Here is a 21,846-nt window from a genome sequence, read left to right as displayed (position 1 = left end):
AGAAGAGAAAAACTGAAATGTAAAACAGCTGCTGACCATGTGCAAGAACAGCAGCCCAAGTCACAAACAAGAACCCTTTACTAAAACTATATATATATTGAATATCTGACACAAACACACACTGTGAAAATATTCATCTAATGTCTTTAATGAAAGAATGATTATCTGAAAACCAGGCAAGAAAATCTGCCAGCGCAGTGATGTTATTTTAAACCAGTTCCTAAGAAAAAGCTGCTTTTCTAAAAGGGAAAGGGAGTGTTTCCTGATACAACACATGAAACAAACAAAATCCCAACTGGAAGCAGGTCTTTAGTGACTCAGACGGCCTGATAATATGTGGAGGTTTGTAATGTGGTAAAATCCATGACGTAGCATCAGCAGTAAGCTCAGTGTCACCAACAGACACAAAAGTCCATTAAAGAAGGCACTGTTAGTCATGGATATCCTTGACATGAGATTCATTAGCTTCCATTAGAGCGCAGACCACTGCCTTACAGCTATGCCCAATAGTGTAATCGGCTGTTCAGCCATGTCTCCAGCTCCGCACGGGGTGACTGTGTGTGTTCTTTTGATCGCATCAAGTGTGGATATACACTCACTTAGAGAACCCTGGGTAGAGGATCTAGGAGTTGGGCTCATGGAGTGGAGGTGTAGAAGGTCAGTGATACTGCCGAGCCCGGCCATGCATTAAGAGTGAGCACTGAAATGTTCAAACGGATTCTAAAATGAACCTGTAGTCAGTGCAGGGAGGTTGAAATACGGGTCATATGTGACAATCTGTTGGATCCTGTTAAAAGCCTTGCAGCAGCGTTTTGGACAGATTGTAAATGAGAAGGGAAGATTTGTTAAGACGGAGAATTACAGTAGTCCAAACGTGATAAAAGTACGCATTAGCATCACCTCAAGGTTCAACGTGTTGTTCACTCTGATGCTTTTCTGCTCACCACGGTGGTTATCTGAGTAACTGTAGACCTTCTGTGAGCTTCCAACCAGTCTGACCTCTGACCTCTCTTATCAACACAGAGCTGCTGCTCACTGGATGGTCTTTTTTTTGTTTTTGCTCCATTCTGAGTAAAACCTCAAGAGACTGTTTGAGAAACAGTCAAACCAGCCGTCTGACGCCAACAATCTTGTCATGGTCAAAATCACTGACATCACATATTTTTCTTTTTTGTCATTTTGACTCGGTGAGTGGATGGTATAGTTTAAAAAAACAACTTATATGCACTAATCTTTGGTGTAAAAAGAGCATCAGAAAATACAGAGAGCCTATGAAATGTGTCAATTTGCAGGGTAAAGGTTGTTTAGCATCTCTTGGCAGCATTTGAACTGATCTGCAATGAAGTCATACTGACTTTTACCTAAAAATTAGATACGCACTTGTTAGATTTTGTCTACCACGTATGTGATGGACATGCTCTATTGTATTTGACTAATGTATAAAAGCTCATTTAGTTTACAATATGAAGCCCTAAACAAGAGTCCAACTGATTTTGTTTTTTCTCTAAACTCACTCTGCTCCCCCTTCAGACCGTTCCCAGAATGCAATGTAAACATCCCTAGACACTGGAGCACCATGAATGGCTTTTTCATTTACAAACTCTATCTTTAGAATCTAATTGATTATACTGCTGTTGAGAATAAACCTTTGTCAGAGGACTGATGTTTCATGGCTGATAGCTGACTTTACACCACTCTCAGCCAGTCTGATAGATGTACTGTGTAATTAAAGGTGCACTGTGATATATTAACAAAGAACAGAGGGACTGATGTGTTTACCATCAGGTGTAAGGGGGTCTTAGTGGGTCCCTTGGCAGACATCTTCTCCCACAGTCCCCTTCTGACGTAGCGCACCGTGGTCCCGGCCAGTTCAAACTCTCCTGGAAGCTCAATCTTCCAGTCACTGTTGATGGATCTCTTACTGGAGTCTTTGAGGGCTGTGAGGAAGACACAGGAGGTCAGAGGTAACACCTTAACGCAGAAACCCTGTGTTTGACACGGAATGAACACCTGACCCATTTTAACTACTACTGCTCATATCACAGGTTAGTTCCTGGTTGTCCTGGTCAAACAGACTTGAACGCGTGAACAGTGCATTCTCTGTGTATTTGTCGAATTTCAGTTCATGAAAAGTTGTAGTGTTTACACTGGAGACTCAACAGGGCAGACAGTGAAACCCAAATTGAAATGGCAACAATTTCACATCGTCTGCTACATTCAGTATATGGTGACAGCAATGATAAATCCTAGCACATGAAGCCACCTACAGTATCCAACCAAACTGAGTCAATATCACTAACATGGTCAGTAATGACAAACCCGGGCTATTCAATACAATTTTATTTGTTTTTATCCAAGAAGAATAAGGCCCATTAATTTGAAATCAGAAATGTTTGACTGATTAATATAATAAAAGGTTCGTATTAAAGTTTCATTCATTTCAATAGATACCTTTCCTTTATTCTTTAAAATGTTTTGTGTGTCTGGCTTTGTTTTCCAGTCCTCCTGGGTGTGGATGATGTTCTGCTTTTTCACAGCTGCTCTTTGTTGCTCTTCCTTCCACTTTAAAATACTCCAATGGTGTTCTACTGGATTCAAGTCAGGGGACATACCTGGCAGGTCAGGTCAGTTTCTACTTTTTTCTTCTTTAAAAGATTTGATTTTTGCAGTGAGTATGGGATGATTGTAGAGTTGGAAAATTCCTCTCCTGTCTGGGAATCTTTTTTTTTCATTCGGTATTTGGGTCAAAGAACATGCATTCAAAGTATCATCTATTAATATCATCTCCCTTACACATTTTGCACTAATGCAGCCCCCTATCAGTAACTCCAACCTCCGTGTTTCACAATCGGCAGTAAGCAGTCACCGGCCTGGTCCACTCCAAACATGCTGCACCCCGTCTGATCCAAACAAACTCATCTTTCATCTTGGTCTCATCTGACCAAAGAATATGGGACCAATATCATCAGGCTTCTTTTCAGGTCCTGTACAACACTTTGTGAAAAGATCTTGCAGTTTTGTGAGCAAATGGTTTTCTTCTATGTGGCCGACGGTGGAGGTTGACTTAATGCAGTGTCCTTCACTCTGTCTGATCAGTTCCCACAGATAATCCTTGTACCAAGTCAGAAGCGCTTACAAACAGCGAATTGTGCTTGGTGTCACTTTTCGCCTTCTGTTTATTGGCTGTAGGGATCTTCCTATTCCTCCTAACCACTGCTGTAACTGTTTCAGCTCATGTTCAGCAGCCTACTGACTCTGGTGTCTCCTCTCCATCTTCATGAAGTCTCACAATAATACAAAAAATAATACAATTATTGTGTCATGACACAGTTTTGAATAATTTAACATCTTAGTGATACTGCACAGGGATCCAATCACTTTTGTGTTTTGTATCTGGTTGAGGTTTAGGTTAAAGTTACAGTTCAACATTTTGAGAGAGGTCCAGTGACCAGTGTCCAGAGTCTTGTCCTCACAGTGAGCTTGTCAGATTCAGTCTCATCGTCCTCATACAGAGACCAAAACAAAACCTGTGCTCTCCATCTGTATCTGGTTAAAGTATCTGAGGTGCTGGGCAGAAGGATAAACTGTTGTCTGGTGGATGGGTCATATCATGTGTTGATCAAATGCTAAAGTGACTTTTTAAGGGGTTAAATCAAAAATCTCAGAGCAGTTTGCATCTTCAGCTCCTCTCTCTCCTCTCAGAGAGTGTTGAGCTGACCAGGGAGCCATGTTAACCCTGCAGTCAGCTGTCCCAGCGCTGGCCCGACAAAGGTCGAAGTGGGCTGAACCAAAAAGATTATCTTACTTGCTTGAATGTGAATAGACAGATTAGGGTTTGAATGGTGAGGAGTTACTTCAACTGCTGCCAGTATATTTTTACATGCATAACTTTAACCCCCCCCACCCACATGCCATGGTCAACAGGTGTAGCAGGAGGGATTTCCAACACTATCCAACCATCCCATATTCGTTTCTATAAATGTCGCTTAACTCTTTCAACATACACATGGCATGTGAGTGTTATTTCAGCTTAGCCATGAAAAAGTAATCAGAGGGAATAAACATTATCCGCTCACTTCAATTCAGCTATGGACCGGATCAATCACCAAATGTTAACATCATTCCTCTACTAAAGTCCTGATCACTGTTAACAACTAGGTGTTGGGGTTAGATGTAAAATAACGTGTGTGCTCAGTTTTCCCCTTCAAACCTGATTTTTACTGAGTATTTGTGTTTCCAGACTTCCAAGTGTCTCCAGAAAAGCCACCATGTTTTCCATCCAATGGAATGGGACCCAATGGGATCATATGAATGCACAGTAGTATCCTGGCACTAAAGTAGTTGTGTGTAAACACTGTAATGATACTGCAGAAAGGAAAGAAACATGGAGAAAGAAACATGTTTCTTGTGTTTGTGTGATCATTCTCAAGGCTCTGAAGTACACCCTGTAAAACACATGCATCATTACCCAGAAAGCTATGTGAAGGTTTGTCCTCCACAACTTTGATTCTCCTGGCTCCTGCGGGGATAACCACGGCCTCGATGTAGCCTGACAGAAAGACAGAAACATGAGGTGAAAACACACTCAGAGTCATACACCGGTGGACATGGAGACAGGGATGGGCTGGTGACGTCTGTGTCTGTATCAGAGATGCTCTATCCACTACACCACTGAATTCACTCCCTCATCATATCACATATATTCATATTTATATTTACATGTTCTAGTGTTTTTTTTTTTAGTTGTGGCTTTAAGTGTTTTAAAGTTTTTCCTTCAAAATGTCTATCCATTGGTTTCCATACATTTTCACCTCTTTGTAAATAAACCTAAAGAGACTAAAAAGTGAGGGTGTGATTGTATTTTAGTTATCTGAATCTAGTTTTCAATCTGAATATTAAATCAAATTTCAATCAAGGTTTACATTTAAACATTAGTAACAAATGTTAAAATGACTAAAACTCAAATTCAGTTCAGTTGAGATCTGTAATTTCTGAATACTCAAAAGACAAAAACATCATTTTAGTGGCAGCTTAAATAATACTGAATGATACTGAAAATGAGATAAACGACAGAAGATATTAAATATTAATTTTAGATTAAATAAATATCTGACACATGACAAGTTGTACAGTGGTGTTACAGAGTGTTGCTTCTTCAAAATCACAAAGGATCTTTGGTGGAAAACAGAGAGAACATTGATCAGACGCCAGCCAAATTTGATTTTGGGCTTTTGGCATGTTACTTACAGAATTAATGTTCTTACAGCTTTAATTGTTATTCTTTGCAACACCTAATAAAACCTGGAGACATTTGTCATGCAAATTAGGTTAGGAGACAGGCTGGGAGAAAGTCTGTCATGTCATAAATATTAAAAACAAAAGAAAAAACACTGTTAAACTACAAAGTTAATGCAAAAGTATTTTTATGATTAAATATTATAGAGAAATGATGGTGTTATAACACCACCATCAAACACATAGACTACTGTTCATTACGGATTACAATATTCTACTTGCTAATTGTTGCATCTCTGTCACACAACCAGCCACCAGCCCTTCTCCACACACAGCATACTTCTGCTTTACTTGTTGGGCATTATTTCAACACAAAGCAGATCAGTCTGACAGCTATTATTCTATTATATTACCAATAACTGTGTCTACGGAGTGTTGGGGGTTAGCATATAAATACCAGATGATGTTACAGAAAGTCATAGAAGAGCACGCTCATTTTCAGTCTTATTTCTGCTACTTTGGCCATCATTCTCATTGGTTATGATAACGTTTCCCTCAGCGTCTTTACAGCTGAGATTTGGGAGCAGACAGTCTCTGTTACACACAGCTCTGCATCTGTGGCAACACCACATCACAACAATGTTGTAGAGAAACAGATATAATCCATCTTAAAATACTCATACATAAGCGTACAACCACAAAAAGAAGCAAAACAGTTCAAAACCGAACCAGGAAGCAGAACAGATAATCTGGATAATTTACTCAATCTTCACCTTCATCCTCACTTCTACTGCTGTGACACTTCACTTATACAGCGTTAAAGCTCCTCTCAGCACTGTGTGGTCAGTGTGTAGAGGCGGTTGACATCTGCTACACCTGTCACAGTGCAACAAACTCACACCTTCATTTGTATTAACATATTCAATTTGTTCACTCATAGAGTTTGACTCTGTCTAACTTTCACCTGGGCTCCACTCATCCAGAACACCTGTGTGAGTGAGACTGTGCAGGGCCAATAAAGTGCACTTATCTTTAAACCCGTTTAATCACACATACGGTTGCCCCATGTACGTACGGTAAATGAGAGAAATGAAGCTGGTGAGTGAAATGCAAGAAGTCAAAAATGACCCATGTGAGTGTTTTCTATCTCATGGCCGTATCAGCAGAACAGCACTGTCTGATGGTACCTGCTACACTGGTTAGGCTTAGAGAGCAGTCGGCTCCATTCACCAACAGTCATAATTCAGATGCCACTTGATGTCTTTGTTAGTTAAATGCAAACATAGGCTGTTTTTGAGACATTAGAGGACAGTCTTATAAAATAATACTGTACCTGATGGAAATGATGGCCAAAACTGAAAATATTCAGATTGAGAAAAAAAAAAAACTTTTAACTTCGGCTAAGATTGATAGTGTCTGAACAGAGCGGGTGGTTAAATTTAAAGTTTTCCAAAATACATTCTCATATTGGTTTGTGCTCCAGGAAAATATATACAGTACATACATTTAACTGGCAAGTGTGATTCGAATGAGCTGCTTTGTTTCCGGTACACAATAATGCCCAACATTATTTCACAGTACAGTGCTTCACAGTTTCAGACACCGATATGACTTCATACTTACCAACAACACACAGTTGGTACACAGCACACAGTTATACAGTAGGAGGACGCAGTTGCTTCTGACAGTGACTGACAGCCAGTTTTGGGTGACATCACACACAGACACACTGACAAGACAACAGCAAAAATGTTGTCACATGAACCCGAAGCCTGAAATGCAAATTCCTCGTAGTGCGTGAATGTGAGTACTGTCATTTCCCAGCATGAGCCTGCCACTATGCTGTCTTCATCGCATGCCACGTCTCCATGTCTGTTTGTGAGCTAGCCTAGCTATGCAAGTGGCTAGCCTAGCATTGCTAATGACCAGTAAAGTCGGGTTTTGATTAAGCTGCCGAGGCAGGAATGTGAGTTACCAGGCTTGGTTAAATGAATTGTCTTGCTCGGCAATTGGGTAGCTCGCCATTTACCACCTCTGGCCACAGTGACTAAATCAGTGGCCTCAACATAGACATACACTCCTCTAATTTCTCAGTAGTCTGAATTTTGGCACTTTCCCTGTGCCATACATGACAGCATTTGGTTTCAGTGTTCAGTAAATCCATTTTATTTTTGTGTGTTTGATGTAACACAGTAGTGAGCTATACTTAAGAATCCAGTTCTTGGATACAAAGGCAAATATCACTGTGGCTCCTAAAGACACCACATTTACAAAAGCTCAAACATCAAGGAAATGCTCCCAAAATTGAAAACACAAATATCAAGAGGAATGCAGCACCTATATCTGGTGTGTGGATTGAGATCTCATATGTCTATCTTATAGCTATCAGGCTATAACATTGTCTTATCTCATTACTCATTATTTATTATCTGGAATCATGGATGAGGCAGCAAAAGATATAAATATAGGCCAATTAATACATAATTTTTAGGTGGGGCACACAAGTTCAGAACTGGCTAAATACTGATTATTGTCAAAATATTTAAATAATGAATATATTCTGCTAGCGGTGCTTAAAGAGCACCTATTATTGCCATTTTTAGTGTTCATCATTTCACTCTTGGTGTTGACTAAAATAGATTTACATGCTTTAATGTTCTGAAAAGACATTATTTTCATTTCTATATACGTTTTATACTGTACTCTCTTCACCCTCTGTCTGAAATCTTCCGTTAGAACTCAGGGCTCTTTAAGGCCTCCCTCCCCCCTTTGAAGCCCAGTGTGCTCTGATTGGTCAGCTTGCCACAACTACCATGGCAAGATGTCTTGTGTAAACACGGTTGTGGCGGCTTCGGTTCTGCCTTATCATTTTGAGCAAGACACTGATCCTGAGCAGAAAACAAGCGTACCCACTGTCAGGCAGCCGGAAGGAGGGAGAAATATGAGGAGCGCCGTGAATCAAGACGCTGTACAGTCTGCAAAGACTTCGGATGACAATATTCATAAAATGGAATACTTTTACTACAAACCCTTTTGATTTTTTATGTGTGGACACGTCCGCACCAAAACAATACAAATAATGGAGGAACAGACAGAGAAAACTCTTCACTATAAGTAGTTATGTGCTGTGCCTTGTTTGGGGGGCGTGGCTAGCTTGCAGGGGGTGTCCATCTTAAAGGTGGGCTGCACCAAGAGACAAGAGAGTTCCTCCCTTTGGTGTAAACTTTGATCCTTGCGACTCTGTAGAACATTTACATGCACAAAAACCTATATAATGCACTAAATATGGGAAAACCCAGAAAAGCATAATAGGTCCCCTTTAAAGTCTAAGATCTGTGATCCTCTGTCGTTGAGTTGGTCTGAGCAGGAAACACAGGTGAACAAAATCCACTGAAAACACAACAGGATAGTTCTGTCTGGACAGGAACATGTCATACTATTTCATAATGGCCTCTGAACTGTGGGCCCTCGAGGGAAGTACAGTTAGTTTTGGATTCAGAGAGCATTTCCTTAGTGTTTGTGCTTTTGCTTTTGCTTCTGTGTATGTCTTGTTCTTAGTGGGCCACCATAAAACTAATGCTGCAAAAACTGAGAATTCTGCACAGGTGGCCACAGTGTTGGAAAGTACATTTACCCAAGTAATAAAATTCCTCCCACTCTTTAATCTCTCATTGGCCCCCAACCTGATTGGAAGTGCACTGCGGAATTACTGAATATTTTATTTAGATGCTATAATTCAACCTGGCATATTTCCCATTAATACGGCCACTGTGACTCTATGGGTCATACTATGCACTCCTCAAATCCATTGTAGAGATACAGGGAAATAAGGACTTCAGTGATATGATATCAATATATCAGAGCCTCAAAGCTTTCTGAATGAAGATGATTTTTACATGAATCATTTTAAACACTTGTCTGTGAGTCTGGTCCTAAGTAAACACAGAAAGTAGACAGATGGAACAACCATTAAGGAAAACTCCATAGGGATCTATATTTTGGTCAGTTTGCCGGTTGACCACTCTTTCATATTCTATGTACACCATTGTGTTTACATGGTTTCACTGCAGTAAGGAAGCTATTTTCAGTGGATTGTCGCATGGACTATTATGACAATAATCAAGTTTGCCATCATGGCCGTTCCAGGTGGCGTGTGTTTACTTTCATTCAGACTCAGAAAAACATTTATGTGGTAAAATCCTGTTTATTTGGAAAGCTGTGGAAGATTTGCGCAGCTTGTTTTGTGCAAATCCTTGTTTCCCCAAATCTCTACAACAGAGATGCTGAGTGCAAAGATAGCAGGAGCCACAGAACCACAACGACCAGGTGCCTCATTTATAAAACAGTGTGTAGGATCCATACTAAAAGTGTACGTGAGCGTACACACTAAAAAGTTATCAGACATATAAAACTGTACACACTTTAGTGGGCCTCATAGGCCGCCTAAAACATAATATATAATATAAATAGTCAATATTAACATTGATACACACTGTCCATGTGTTGCATGGAGGCATGTTACAAACAAAGTTTGAGGGCTGGCGTCTGCAGCAGCTGTTAATGCAACAAACAGGACAATTTCCCAAATGAAATTAAGTGATCAGACATGGAGGCGGACGCCTTGAATGCGTTGTTGAACACCAACTGACCAGCAGAGGCACAGACACACTGAAGCTCACCTCTTTGTATTTGTGTATCTACACACTGTAGACACGTACATAGCTAAATACTTACACAGTATTTAACTCCAAAATACATCATATAGAGTAGCATTTCTCCATTTGTCAGAGTTGATTATGGATGTAGGTGGTGTCTTGTGAGTGAAGTGGTCTACGCCTCTTTCAGGCCCTATGTAACAGTTATAAATGAGGCTCCTGATCAATGGAAAATACAACAGGCTGAAATCTGCCAAATTTTCTTTTAAGTAAAACTTTGAAATACTAATAATTTCCAACTCTTAAAATAAGACTCTTGTCATGTTTCTGTTTCTAATAGATGCGGCAGTTACATTAATTGGTTGGTGACAGGTTCGACCAAAAGATATTTAATAAGCTAAAACTTTCTTGCTGAGAGTTTGTTGGAGTCGTTCTGCCCCCTAATGCTCAACAGTTGCTGAGTGCAGCTGCTCTACATCTAAGCAATTCCTGTCAATGTGCGTCTACCGCCTGTTTGTTTCCATATTCCTTTCATGGCGAGGAAAAAGAATTCATCCTCATGTGCAGATGTGGAATTTGCATTTCAAGACATTGTGTTCATGACACAAAATTTTGTGAGTCCAGGCTGAAACTGAACGTGTGCAGATCTTATCGTTTGGGCAACTTGTATCCACGATGAACAAACACACCACAAGCTCCTGAAAGCCAACCAGCTGTATCCATCAACCCTCCACCACCCTGCCCATCCACCTATGGTTAGACACAGACTTGCCATGGGCTCACCTGGGTTTAAAAGCTGCACATTTGATGTTCGAAGAAGCAAATGCCAAATGTGAAATGTATGACGTTTTATGCGGTACTGTAAATGTCAAAGTCCTAAGCTGGTAGCAGAACCAGATGTGTGCACTGGGTCTGGATTTAGGAGTGTAAAGGCAGGCATTTTATTGCAGACGACTGTCCCCCTCTCCCCCCCACCATTACTCTACCACTTGGCAGGAGTAGCAGGGAGAAGGAAACAGCTTGGATGAAAGGAATGCGTCCCTGGCATTCCTCATGGCTGGGTTATGGGGTAACGGGGTCAAACAGCTGGTTATGTAACTGTAACCAGACTACACCCCCAGGGGAGCCCACAGCTAACTGCTTCTCTCATCTACCTACAGTAAAACACTCCAGGCAGTGCAGGAAACACACACACACACAGTGCATGCATCTTACATGAGAAACACTTGGGGACAGCTCTGGGTTTAGCCATCACACAGGTAGATACCCTCTTACACTGCCTAGTGGTGACTGGAGGACAAGACAAGGAAGTTGAAGGGAGGTCACATGTCCTTTGGACCACACCAGCATGTGTGTGCAAATGTGCACACACACTAACAACCTTTTATTCCAGTTATCCCCTCCTCTGACTCAGATGTGTGATAGATAATCGCTGATTATTAATTCATTTATAACCCAAATAGCCGTTATCACAGTTGGCCACACACTATCAAGAATTACTGAGAGCAAAGAGGGTGATAATGAGGAGATTCTGGTTCTGTGTGATGCTGTATCCGGTCCAACCAGAAGCTGTAAATCCAGAGTAATTGTCAAAGCCAAAAAAAAAAAAAAAAAATCCATAATGTATTTAGCATTCAATTATGTCTTATGCAGAAGAAGAGTACATTTGCTCAGACACTGTGCTTCAGTGCACCATGTCCTTTGATTGTAGTATAATTTATAATGCAGTGAACATGCAGGTTTATTCCAGAGGTTTTGGTTTTAAAGAGATGGGTTAGATATATGACAAACCTTACTCACAGACACAGTAATGCACTCACATTATACACATTTGATCAGACCAGGCCCCCGCTGAAGGATTCATGATCGTGTTAATTTACTGTTGGATATCTGAGCTGTTTACACATTAGACAGAACAGGTGGGATGGAGAGCAGTACATACGAACCATAAGTACAAAAACAAGAATGTCTGCTGATCCCGAGGAGACACTGATACAACTGCTGCTGCTGCTTTTGCTATCAGTATACATAAGGTGCTCCAGCGCACTAGACCACTATATTATACTACATGTGTAACCACTGACATAGACTGGAGTGCAGTGAGTCCGATAATGTCATATTCTATGCATTTTAAGCCTCTGCTGTGGGTGTAGGGTGTTGGTGTTCTGAACACCTGATGTTAGTCTCAGATCAATACCCAACCAAGTGGGTAAATACATCAAACTGAAATTAAATTGCTTCTTATTGTTTACCTTTATATAAACTACAACCCACTTTTACAACCAATGCAACAGACTATAAACGAAATGACAGTTGCTGCAGTATAAACCTGACAGGCTGGTATAGATGAAGGATAACACAGCAGGATGTCTGTGTTTGACTTCAGACAGAAACATCCACCATGTGACACCTTTAAATTTCACCATTTCATTTTAGGCCGAAAGAATTCTATGAAACATCAAATATTAAAATCAGAAAGTGATTTTTGTCAGGGTGGAAACTACCGGGACATACGTCATTAGAATTAGTTCAAGTTCAGGTTCTTTTTGACAACCAATGTAGATCTGATCAAAAACATAATAAACCAAACAAAGTGCATCACCTCAGCAGTGAATGGCAATGATCAGATACCGGATTTTTCTATAGAAAGCCAATATCAGCTACATACATCAGCACAGAGCATATTGGTTGGATATGAAAACAGACGCACACTCACCCATTCCTTTGGTGTGGTTGAAGTCTCCTCTCACTATCTTACAGGAGCGGCCGTCTCCGTTACAAACACCACAGCGATCCTCTTTAGCCGAAGAGCCGATGACGCCATCGCAGCCAATTTTCTGAACACAACAAAAGATTTGAGAGCGACAGTAAAACAGAAGGCTGACCAGTTGCCTTTGTATTACAAACTGACGTGTGTGTGTGTGTGTGTGTGTGAGAGTTTGTATCACTGCAGGAATATATGACAGGACTCCCTCTAAACCTTTAGGTTAAGCAAAAATCTGCCTTTATTCATCTGATTTGGCCAAATGATACGCATCAGATTTTTGATCATCACACAAAGAGCACACCTTCATTAGAGCGACTGAAACACTTCTGGATGGTAAATTTCAGTCAACATTTACCAACATGTACACTGAAACAACACTGATCATTTGTGTCACACACGTTAAGGTAGTTTGTTAAGGTTAAGGAAGGATGGTATCTTGGCTTATGTATTAAATGAGTCATGACATCCCCTCATGTTCTTTAATAAAGCACTGAATTTTTAAAATAATATTTAACCACAACCACCATTAATCTTGAATCTGATCCAAGAACTTTTAGCTGCTTAAACCAAACCTTCTCCATTATGCTTAAATATAGTATAGTCAATATAATATAAAGGTAGATGTCCATGTGTTGTGTGATTATAAAGCAGCTTTAGGTTCTATATTAATACTGTGAAAGTATCAAAGCCTCAGTCCACAGAGAAATGCACACAGCCTGTATTCAGAAACTGAGCCTTAAAACCAGCCGTCAGGACTTCTGGAACTTTGTGATGTCACAACAAAGCAGTCGCTGCCCTCAGCCATGCCAAAGTATCTGGTGGCATTACATTTCCAAGAAAATATAATTGCTACAACAAACAAATGGTATATGAAGATCATGGGAGCTTGGAGACAATTACAATCATGAAAATGCATGTGCACACAAACGCACTCACCAGGCACTTTATTAGGAACATAATACTAATGCTGGGTACAGCCTCAGTTGTTCATGTCATTGATTCCACCAGATGTTGGAAACTTTCCTCTGAGACTCTGCTCCATGTTGACATGATGATTGAGTCACATCATTTCTGTAGATCGGTCAGCTGCACATTCATGCTGTCGACCTCTTGATCTAGTACTTCCCAATGGTGTTCTACTGGATTCAGGGGACTGGGAAAGTCACTGAAGTTCACTGAACTCACTGTCATGTTCATGGATTCAGACTCTGACACTACCATCTGCTGCCTCAGCACAAATCCAGATCCGTCAGACCAGGTCTTCAGCTGTCCAGTGTTGGTGAGTCTGTGTCCACTGCAGCCTCGGGTTTCTGTTCTTGGTGACAGGAAGTGGAACCTGACGTTGTCTTCTGCTGTTGTAGGTTGGGCGTGTTGTTCACTCTGAAGCTTCTCTGCTCAGCACAGTTGTAAAGAGTGGTTATCTGATTGACCGTAGTCTTTCTATCAGCTCCAACCAGTCTGTCCATTCTCCTCTGACCTCTGACCTGTGACCTCTCTCGTCAACACAGAGCTGCTGCTCACTGGATGGTTTTTTGTTGTTTTTCCATTCTGAGTAAAAACTCTAGAGACTGTTGTGTATGAAAATCCAGGAGATCAGCAGTTTGACAGACACTCAGACCAGCGTCTGACACCATCATGTTACAGTCAAAGTCACAGTTACATTTTTCTCCATTCTGATGTTTGATGTGAACATGAACATTAAGCTCCAAGGATTTTTTGCATTATGCATTGCACTCCTAACACATGATCGACTGATTGGATAATTACGTGATTAAAGTGCTCATTGAGTGAACATTCAGACGAAACATGCAAAGCACATATGCATGAACACATTAACATGCAGTGAGGAAATTGGTCACAAAAAAGGATCCACATAAGAAAGTGGATGAATGACAATACAACTACATCAATTATGATAAAATATATCAAAGCTCATAAAAAGACCATCTGAAAAAGCTCTTTAAGGAAATCAAATATTTTCAAAGGAGATTTACAAGCAAATGCAGCGGCAGCTAACCTGAGATCTTACAGCAAGTCAATGCAAAGCTTCGGGGGTCTGACTGCAAATGGGTTAAGGTTTCACTAATGTGCGAAATGTAAGATCATGCATGGTTTTATAAATGAACTTACAACTCTAAAAGCAGAGATGGAACCTGCAGCAGGAATGAATGTTTCATCCAGTTTCTTAGATGCATTTTGTAAATAATATAATGATACATTCCCTTAAACCCCCTTACCCTAACTGTAACCATCATAACTAAATGCCTAACTCCAATCCCAACCATAACCTACACACAGTGCAAGAGAAAGTAATGCATGCTGCAGTTTGCTGAATCATAGGGCCATGTGTTCCTCTCCAGCTCCCTTAGACTTCCAGCCAGACAATATATTTTCACAGCTACACTGAATATATTCCTCTCCTCTTTTCCCCCTTTTCTTCTCTCTCTCCTTCTCAGTGTTTTCATAGTAGTTTCACATGCTAGGCTTAAAAAAAAAACAAAAAAAAAAACATCATGCCACCTCCACCCTCGGTAACTTCAGTACGTGCCTCGTCTTTGTCTGCAGATCTCATTCTCCATCCCCCAACTCCCCCTCTGCTTCCCCCTCTCAGGTGAAATTCAGAGCCAGTGCGCAGGTTGAATGCTTTAGCAGAGCCCAACAGATACATGACGAGGATGTTTGAAATTGACAAAGCAGGAGGGGGAGCGGACCAGAGGAAAAACGCGAGAGACAAGAAACCCGGGTTCGATTCCTGCCGGTTCGGTCGGGTTCTGGTGCTGAGCTTCGCAGGTGCATGGCGGGTTTGCAAAACTGGACACGTGAACAACTCAGAACAGAAGATGAAAAACGTTGTGTTTAATAACATTTCTTTTCTCTGCATATAGGCAAACAGGTTGTTAATGTCTGGATGATGTTGATCACTGTTTGGTTTTGTATTTGTTCGGAGGTACAGCCCACCGCATGATGTGGAAACATTTCACACACTGACTAGAGGCCTATGTGATTTGTAGTAAAAATCACCTGTCGGAAGATTAAAAAGAAACGAATGAAGGTATCCAGACTGTGCCAGCTATGCATAATGTGCTATTATGGTTTGGGAGAGATGTGAGTGTGTGTGTCTGTCATCAAGTGGGTCTGAGCAGGAGGAAACCCAATTTCAAACTGCACTGAAACAGAGCTCCTGCTTGTGCAATCTGCATGTGTGACTGTGGTTAAATTAAATACATACACACACACACATACAGAGCAAGAGCTAACATATGTAAAAGCACACACATGCATTGTGTGCTTCAGCTGTACTCATTCTAAGTGATCTTGCAGTTAAGGATACATGAGTCATTACTGAAATGTGAGAAGTAAGTATTTTGTGAGCACATGTGCGTCATGATAATTGCATCCATATTTGACTTTCTGGACCAGCCCCTCTCTCTGTCTCTCTCTGTCTCTCTCTCTCTCCCTCTCTCTCTCTCTCTCTCTCACTCTCTCCCTTGGCCAGGAGGAGGGGGGGAATTCCTCCCAAATGTACCAGCATCCAATATTTGCTAATAAACACAAAAGACTGACTGTAGTCGAGACACCAGATCCAAATAAACCCCCCAACCCTGCCCTGGGGAGCAGGCCATGGATTCACTCCACCACTGCTAACTGCTAATGAATGAGGTACTCTGCTGATCCCAGTGGAGACCTCCTTCACAGCTCTGCACTGGGACATGTGTTTATTTGTCTATTTATTTTATGACTGCTGGATTTTTTTCAGCGATGACAACGTTTCCAAAAGACTCAAAAGACTTAACTTATGGACCAGTCTCTACAACAACCGGCTCATCCTACAGCCATGACACTGGATTCTGGCTACATTATATTAGCTGCAAGCTACTTTAACTCTGATGCAAGAGTTAAGACTTATGATTCCACCTTGTATACCCCCACAATCCTCTTCTGCTTTGGAAAGAAACATACAGGTTCCATCTGTGTCTCTGGAAGGATGCGAATACTGTTACACAGCACACAAAAGAATCACACTTCTTCAATCTACATTGTTCTCGTCTGTGATATCACTGTCAATTCATAAGGTTTGGTAAGGTTTAGGCACAAAAACATCTTGTTTAGGATGGAGGAAAAATTATTGGTGCAGGACACAGAAGGCAGACAGTGGCCTCCTGTGATAAAGTCACAGACCCATCCATCCGCACTGACTTCACCCGTATGAGTTTTTGTGACTCTATGATGTCACAAACTTTGCCCTTTGCACCTAACAAACTAAAGTCATAATTCACATGGCTGCTAGAGGTTCTTGTCATTTTTATGCATGAGTGCCTCTTGATCAGTACAGGAGACTCAGGAGAGAGCAATTCAGAGATACTTCCTGTCCTGCTGCTGCTGAAAAGGAGGCTGGGGAAGCAGGTGAGAGCCTTGTTAGAAGCACATGGATTGTTCCTGATATTACATGATGAATAAACTGTTCATCAGAGTGATGTGAAGTGGGAGGAAAAACTGTTTTTGTATTTTTGTCGTCACACAACAGGTTGTTTCCAGGGAGTGGGAGGTCTTCAGTGATGTTTCCTGCTCGCTTCCTGATTCTGGAGGTGTTCAGGTCCTGGATGGTGGGCAGGTCGGCACCAGTGATCTTTTCTGCAGTCCTGACTGACTGACCTGTCTGTTGCGGTCTGTACCTGGCTTGTTTAGTGGCCGAGAGAAACCAGACAGTAATGGATGTGCACAGAACAGACTGGATGTTTGAAGTGAAGAACTGGATCAGAACTAAGACAGGTTGAACTTCCGGAGCTGGTGCACAAAGAACTTCCTCTGCTGGCTCTTTTTGAGTAGAAGTTGGATACCCATGTCAGGCCCTGGAAGATTTCGGCTTCCATAGCTAGCACAGTGCTGTCCAGTAAGGTGAAGAGGATCAGTCTTACAGGGTTCCTCCTGAAGTCCACTGCCATCTCCACAGGTTGGACAGTGTTCAGCTCCAGGTTGTTGTGAGGGCCAGCTGTTCCACCTCCAGCATCTCGGATGAGTCTGATGACTGATGTGTCGTCTGCAAATTTCAGTTTACCAGCCGGGTCTCCTGAGGTGCACTCAGAGTAGAGTGACAAGAGCACTGGGAAGAACATATATCCCTTGGGGGGTGCCAGTGATCACTGTGTGGGTGCCGGATGTGATTTTCTGCTGTTTCCTGTCTGTCATCGTTGGTGATCCACTGACAGGTGGAGGCCGGCACAGTGCGCTGGGTGAGTTTGGACCAGAGGGCTTCTGGGCTGATGGTGTTGAAGGTAAAGTTGAAGTCCACAAACTGCTTTCTTGCATATTTCCCTGGGGAGTCAGTGTTGCAGGATGTAGTGCAGTCCCGTGTTGACTGCATCATCCACTAACCCGTTTGCCCGGTGGCCGGACTGCAGGGGCTCAGGGAGGGGGTCCAGGTGTGGGCCTGTGTCCTTCAGGAGGGTCAGCAACAGGCTTTATGACCACAGACGTCACAGCGACAGGCCTGCAGTCATTGAGTCCTGTGATAGTGTTTCTAGGATGATTGTGGAGCGTTTGAAACAGGAGCGGACTTCACACAGCTCTGGTGATCTGTTGCAGATCTGAGTGAAGATGGGGGCCAGCTGGTCAGCACACACTTTCAGACAGGAGGGTGACACGCTGTCTGGGCCTGATGCCTTCCTGATCCTCTGTCTCCGAAAACAGCTGGATGTGTGGTGTCTGGGACTGAGTGGGTTGACGGGTGTTAATGTGGGTTTATCAAACCTACAGTAAAACACGTTCAGGTCGTCAGCCACATGATGCTTCTCCGTAGTGTTGGACGCTTTCCTGTGGCTGGTGACGTCCTGCAGGCCTCTCCACAATGATGAAGTGTCGTTAGCTAAGAAACTGTTTTCAGCTTTTCAGTGTAGCTCGTTTTTGCAGCTTCTGCAGTCTCCTTGGTCAGTGGTTCCAGATCCTGTCCGCACCATCTGTACACCGACTTTTGTTCATGTAAAAAGCAGATTCCGCCTCCCCTTGTTTTCTCCGATTACTCCGCTACATGGTCGGCTCAGTGGAGATGAAAACCAGGCAGCTGTATCGAGGTGTCCGAGACGGACTCACTGAGCTTTCAGTAAAGCACAGAGCAGCTGAGCGTGAACAGTCAGAGTTCGTTTTGCCGATGAGCAGCAGTTCATCCACTTTGTTGGCTAGAGAAATAGGGATCCCCCAGGTGAATGGATGGGAACTGTGATCAAAATCCCCACTCTGACCAAGATCTCCACAAAACTAGGTGAAAAATTGTGTCAGAAGACTGTCGGATGTTAAGCAGTTCTTCTCTAGTGAATGTTGGAGTTGCAAAAGGTGGAACGAGACAAAAACAGTGAAAGCACGACAGGGTTAAAAACCGAGGCAACCAACCTGGATTGGAAATGAAATGATGTATTAAGACTTGTGCTAAATTCGGTTGTTGGAGGTAAACAGCAGCACCTCCGCAGCACTGTCTGTTCCAGTGACTCACCTCAAAGCTTAGAACTTTGATTCTTAATGAAATCCTTCAGACTCACACACAGAGCAGAGGAGCATGAGGTGCTGAAAAGCTTACACTGCATGAGAGATACCTACGGTCGACCGAGTGACTGAGTGAAGAATAAGACTAAATCGTTATGTTAGCGATGTCACGGAAAGCATGGATGAGAAGCGCAGGCAGGCCACCAGGCCAAACGAAGTCTATTCATATTCGGTGGGCACCATTCCATGAAATGATTTTGAAGGTGTATGCATGTGTGTATGTGACTGTGTGTATGTACCTGACACCTCCCGTTAACACACAGGTCCGCCTCATATGGTCCACAAGGCGTCCCGTCCATCACTCTGTCAGCCATCAGGGCTGGGACATCTCGACCCACCGGGCTGCAGAACAACACACACGGCTTCTCTGCTCACACACACACACACACACACACACACACACACACACACACACACACACACACACGATCATGTCATATCATTAACATATTGGTAAAGCATAAAAATAAGGATGTGTTTCCATCTAACGTTAAGCAGAATTAATAAAAGAAATAATGACAGCAAACAGAAGAAAGTAATTCAGTGCAACCAACTAATCCTTTCTCCTTAACTTAATGTAAATATATAAGTTTTGTCAAGTTCTTTCAACTTGGAATATCTAGTTTTAATTTTAGAACTTAGAAACATGAGCTGGTCTTTTGACTTGAAGCGATGAGTTGAATGAAAGTTGACTCGACGTTGAGGAGCGCAGTGGGAGCAGAGAAGTTGAGTGGACAAGGCTCGTGTGAGTAGAAAAGAAAAGGCAAAGACTGCAGGGAGGTGTAGAACAAACTCACTGAGGGTGTCGACTCACACTTAAGAGGAGAACAGCAATAACCACTTTATTCCTTAAAACGGTCATAATCCCACAATCCTTTTTAAAACCGTAAATTGGGTGATTGGCCCCCTGCTCGGCCGGCCAGTCGATTCTTCCTCAGAGAGATGTGAGGAATGCATGATTTATTTCATTAACAAACATTGTTGAGATTAGACATCACTTTAACACTGATTGCACAGAGCTTCACTTTGCAAATCATTTTTTTTAAATCATCCACCCGCCCTATTTTTTACAAATCTAATGAAAATAAAAGGAAAAATTGAAATATCACATTGACAGAAGTATTCAGACACTCCCATTTCTCTTGATCATCTCTGAGATGTTTTCTACACTCTGATTGGAGTCCACCTGTGGTAAATTTAATAGATTGGACATGATTTGGTAAGACACACACCTGACAGAGCAAAAACCAAGCCATGCAGAGCTCAGAGAGACAGGACCATGTCCAGGCACAAGTCTGGAGAAGTCTACAGAAAGATCTGCTGCTCTGAAGGTTCCAAAGAGCACAGTGGCCTCCGTGTTTCTTAAATGGAAGAATTTTGGAACAACCAGGATTCTTCCTAGAGCCAAATTGAGCAATCATGGGAGAAGGCCTTGGTAAGAGAGGTGACCAAGAACCTGATGGTCACTCTGGATGAGCTCCAGAGATCCCGTGCAGATGGAGAAACTTCCAGAGGGACGACCATCACTGCAGCTCGGCACTGATCTGAGCTTATTAACCACTCTCCTGGACGAATGAAAGAGGATGAAGGCATGACATTCATCTACCTCAACAGAAACATATTCACATACTGTTAGAATAAAAGTAAACAGCTGTAATGACGTGAACAGCACTTATTAAATAGCAGAACACTGGCAGCAGTGCTTCTGGAGGAGAATATAGGAGTGGGTGTTTGGATACATATCAATCCACTTTGGGAAGACATTAGAAGTCAAAGTGAGATAAAGATCACAGGAATTGCATGAGATCCTGACTTCAGTTTTTCTGGCCAGTGATATGACACCTGTGGTGAATTATAGTCTCCAGCCCATGTATTACCTATCCAAATTCCATAGCTGCATCCCAGTTCAGAATCTGGGCCAACAAAAAGTTTATCTGCAGTAAGCTGCCCAGCATCAACCAGCTGAATGTAATGGTATTAATATTGTATTAATAATAAATGCGTGGTGTATCCATAACCCCACAGCATGGTCCCCTGCCTGGCCGTCATGGACACTGGCGTTAAACTAGTCTGCACTGGGCCTGGATGCTGCAACATCACGGATGGTCACCCTGACACTGCGAGATGGATCCAGTGTTTTTCACCAGAACCGGGGCCCAAGGCTCTGGTGTATAGCTCCACATAAAATCCAGCTGGACTGTTTTAATCCAGATTTGTTCGTCTGTTCTGCTCATTTCAGCGCTGAAACGCTAATATTACGCGTGGGTTTAACAAGCTACAGTAGTAGGCTGCAACCCGTGACCTGTGGTTGGCGTGGTCTTGCGTGACCCAGAAAACAGTCAGTGTGAGCGACCTGTTGTGGGATATGGGACCTTTAAGTTGTTTCTGTTGTCTCTATAGATACAGTATGTACAGAAATAATTACATACAATCTAATTCTAGAGGTTCTATATATGAAGCTGCATGTAAACTGATTTGATGTTTACAATGCTTATCTATGACATGCAACGCGTATCTTTATCTATAACATGCTACATATTCTCATTGCATCATACAATATTTTTCATACGCACTTTATACTCTTTATGAAATGTGTTCTATATTTGGTCTGTGTTCACATGGGTCATATCTTTCATTTCATTGTTTGCTTTAGTC

The 21,846-nt window shown here is 42.1% G+C and overlaps 1 protein-coding gene across 4 annotated transcripts in view; it reads right to left on the bottom strand.

The window, feature by feature from the left end:
- adamts17 (ADAM metallopeptidase with thrombospondin type 1 motif, 17) overlaps positions 1 to 21,846 on the bottom strand; it is a 135,412-nt gene that overhangs the window by 20,028 nt on the left and 93,538 nt on the right. For 2 of the 4 annotated variants that reach the window (XM_056378470.1, XM_056378463.1), the window contains exons 14-18: positions 19,431 to 19,558; positions 12,607 to 12,727; positions 11,106 to 11,180; positions 4,469 to 4,549; positions 1,780 to 1,937 (exon numbers count right to left, since the gene is read on the bottom strand). In XM_056378470.1, the coding sequence (XP_056234445.1) occupies positions 1,780 to 1,937; positions 4,469 to 4,549; positions 11,106 to 11,180; positions 12,607 to 12,727; positions 19,431 to 19,558 (563 nt within the window). The remainder of the gene's footprint in view (positions 1 to 1,779; positions 1,938 to 4,468; positions 4,550 to 11,105; positions 11,181 to 12,606; positions 12,728 to 19,430; positions 19,559 to 21,846) is intronic. The other 2 variants (XM_056378480.1, XM_056378488.1) reach the window with 1 other exon arrangement.

This window comes from Seriola aureovittata, chromosome 1, assembly GCF_021018895.1.
Source record: "Seriola aureovittata isolate HTS-2021-v1 ecotype China chromosome 1, ASM2101889v1, whole genome shotgun sequence".
NCBI lineage: Eukaryota > Metazoa > Chordata > Actinopteri > Carangiformes > Carangidae > Seriola > Seriola aureovittata.
This window is presented reverse-complemented; position numbering and strand designations above follow the sequence as displayed.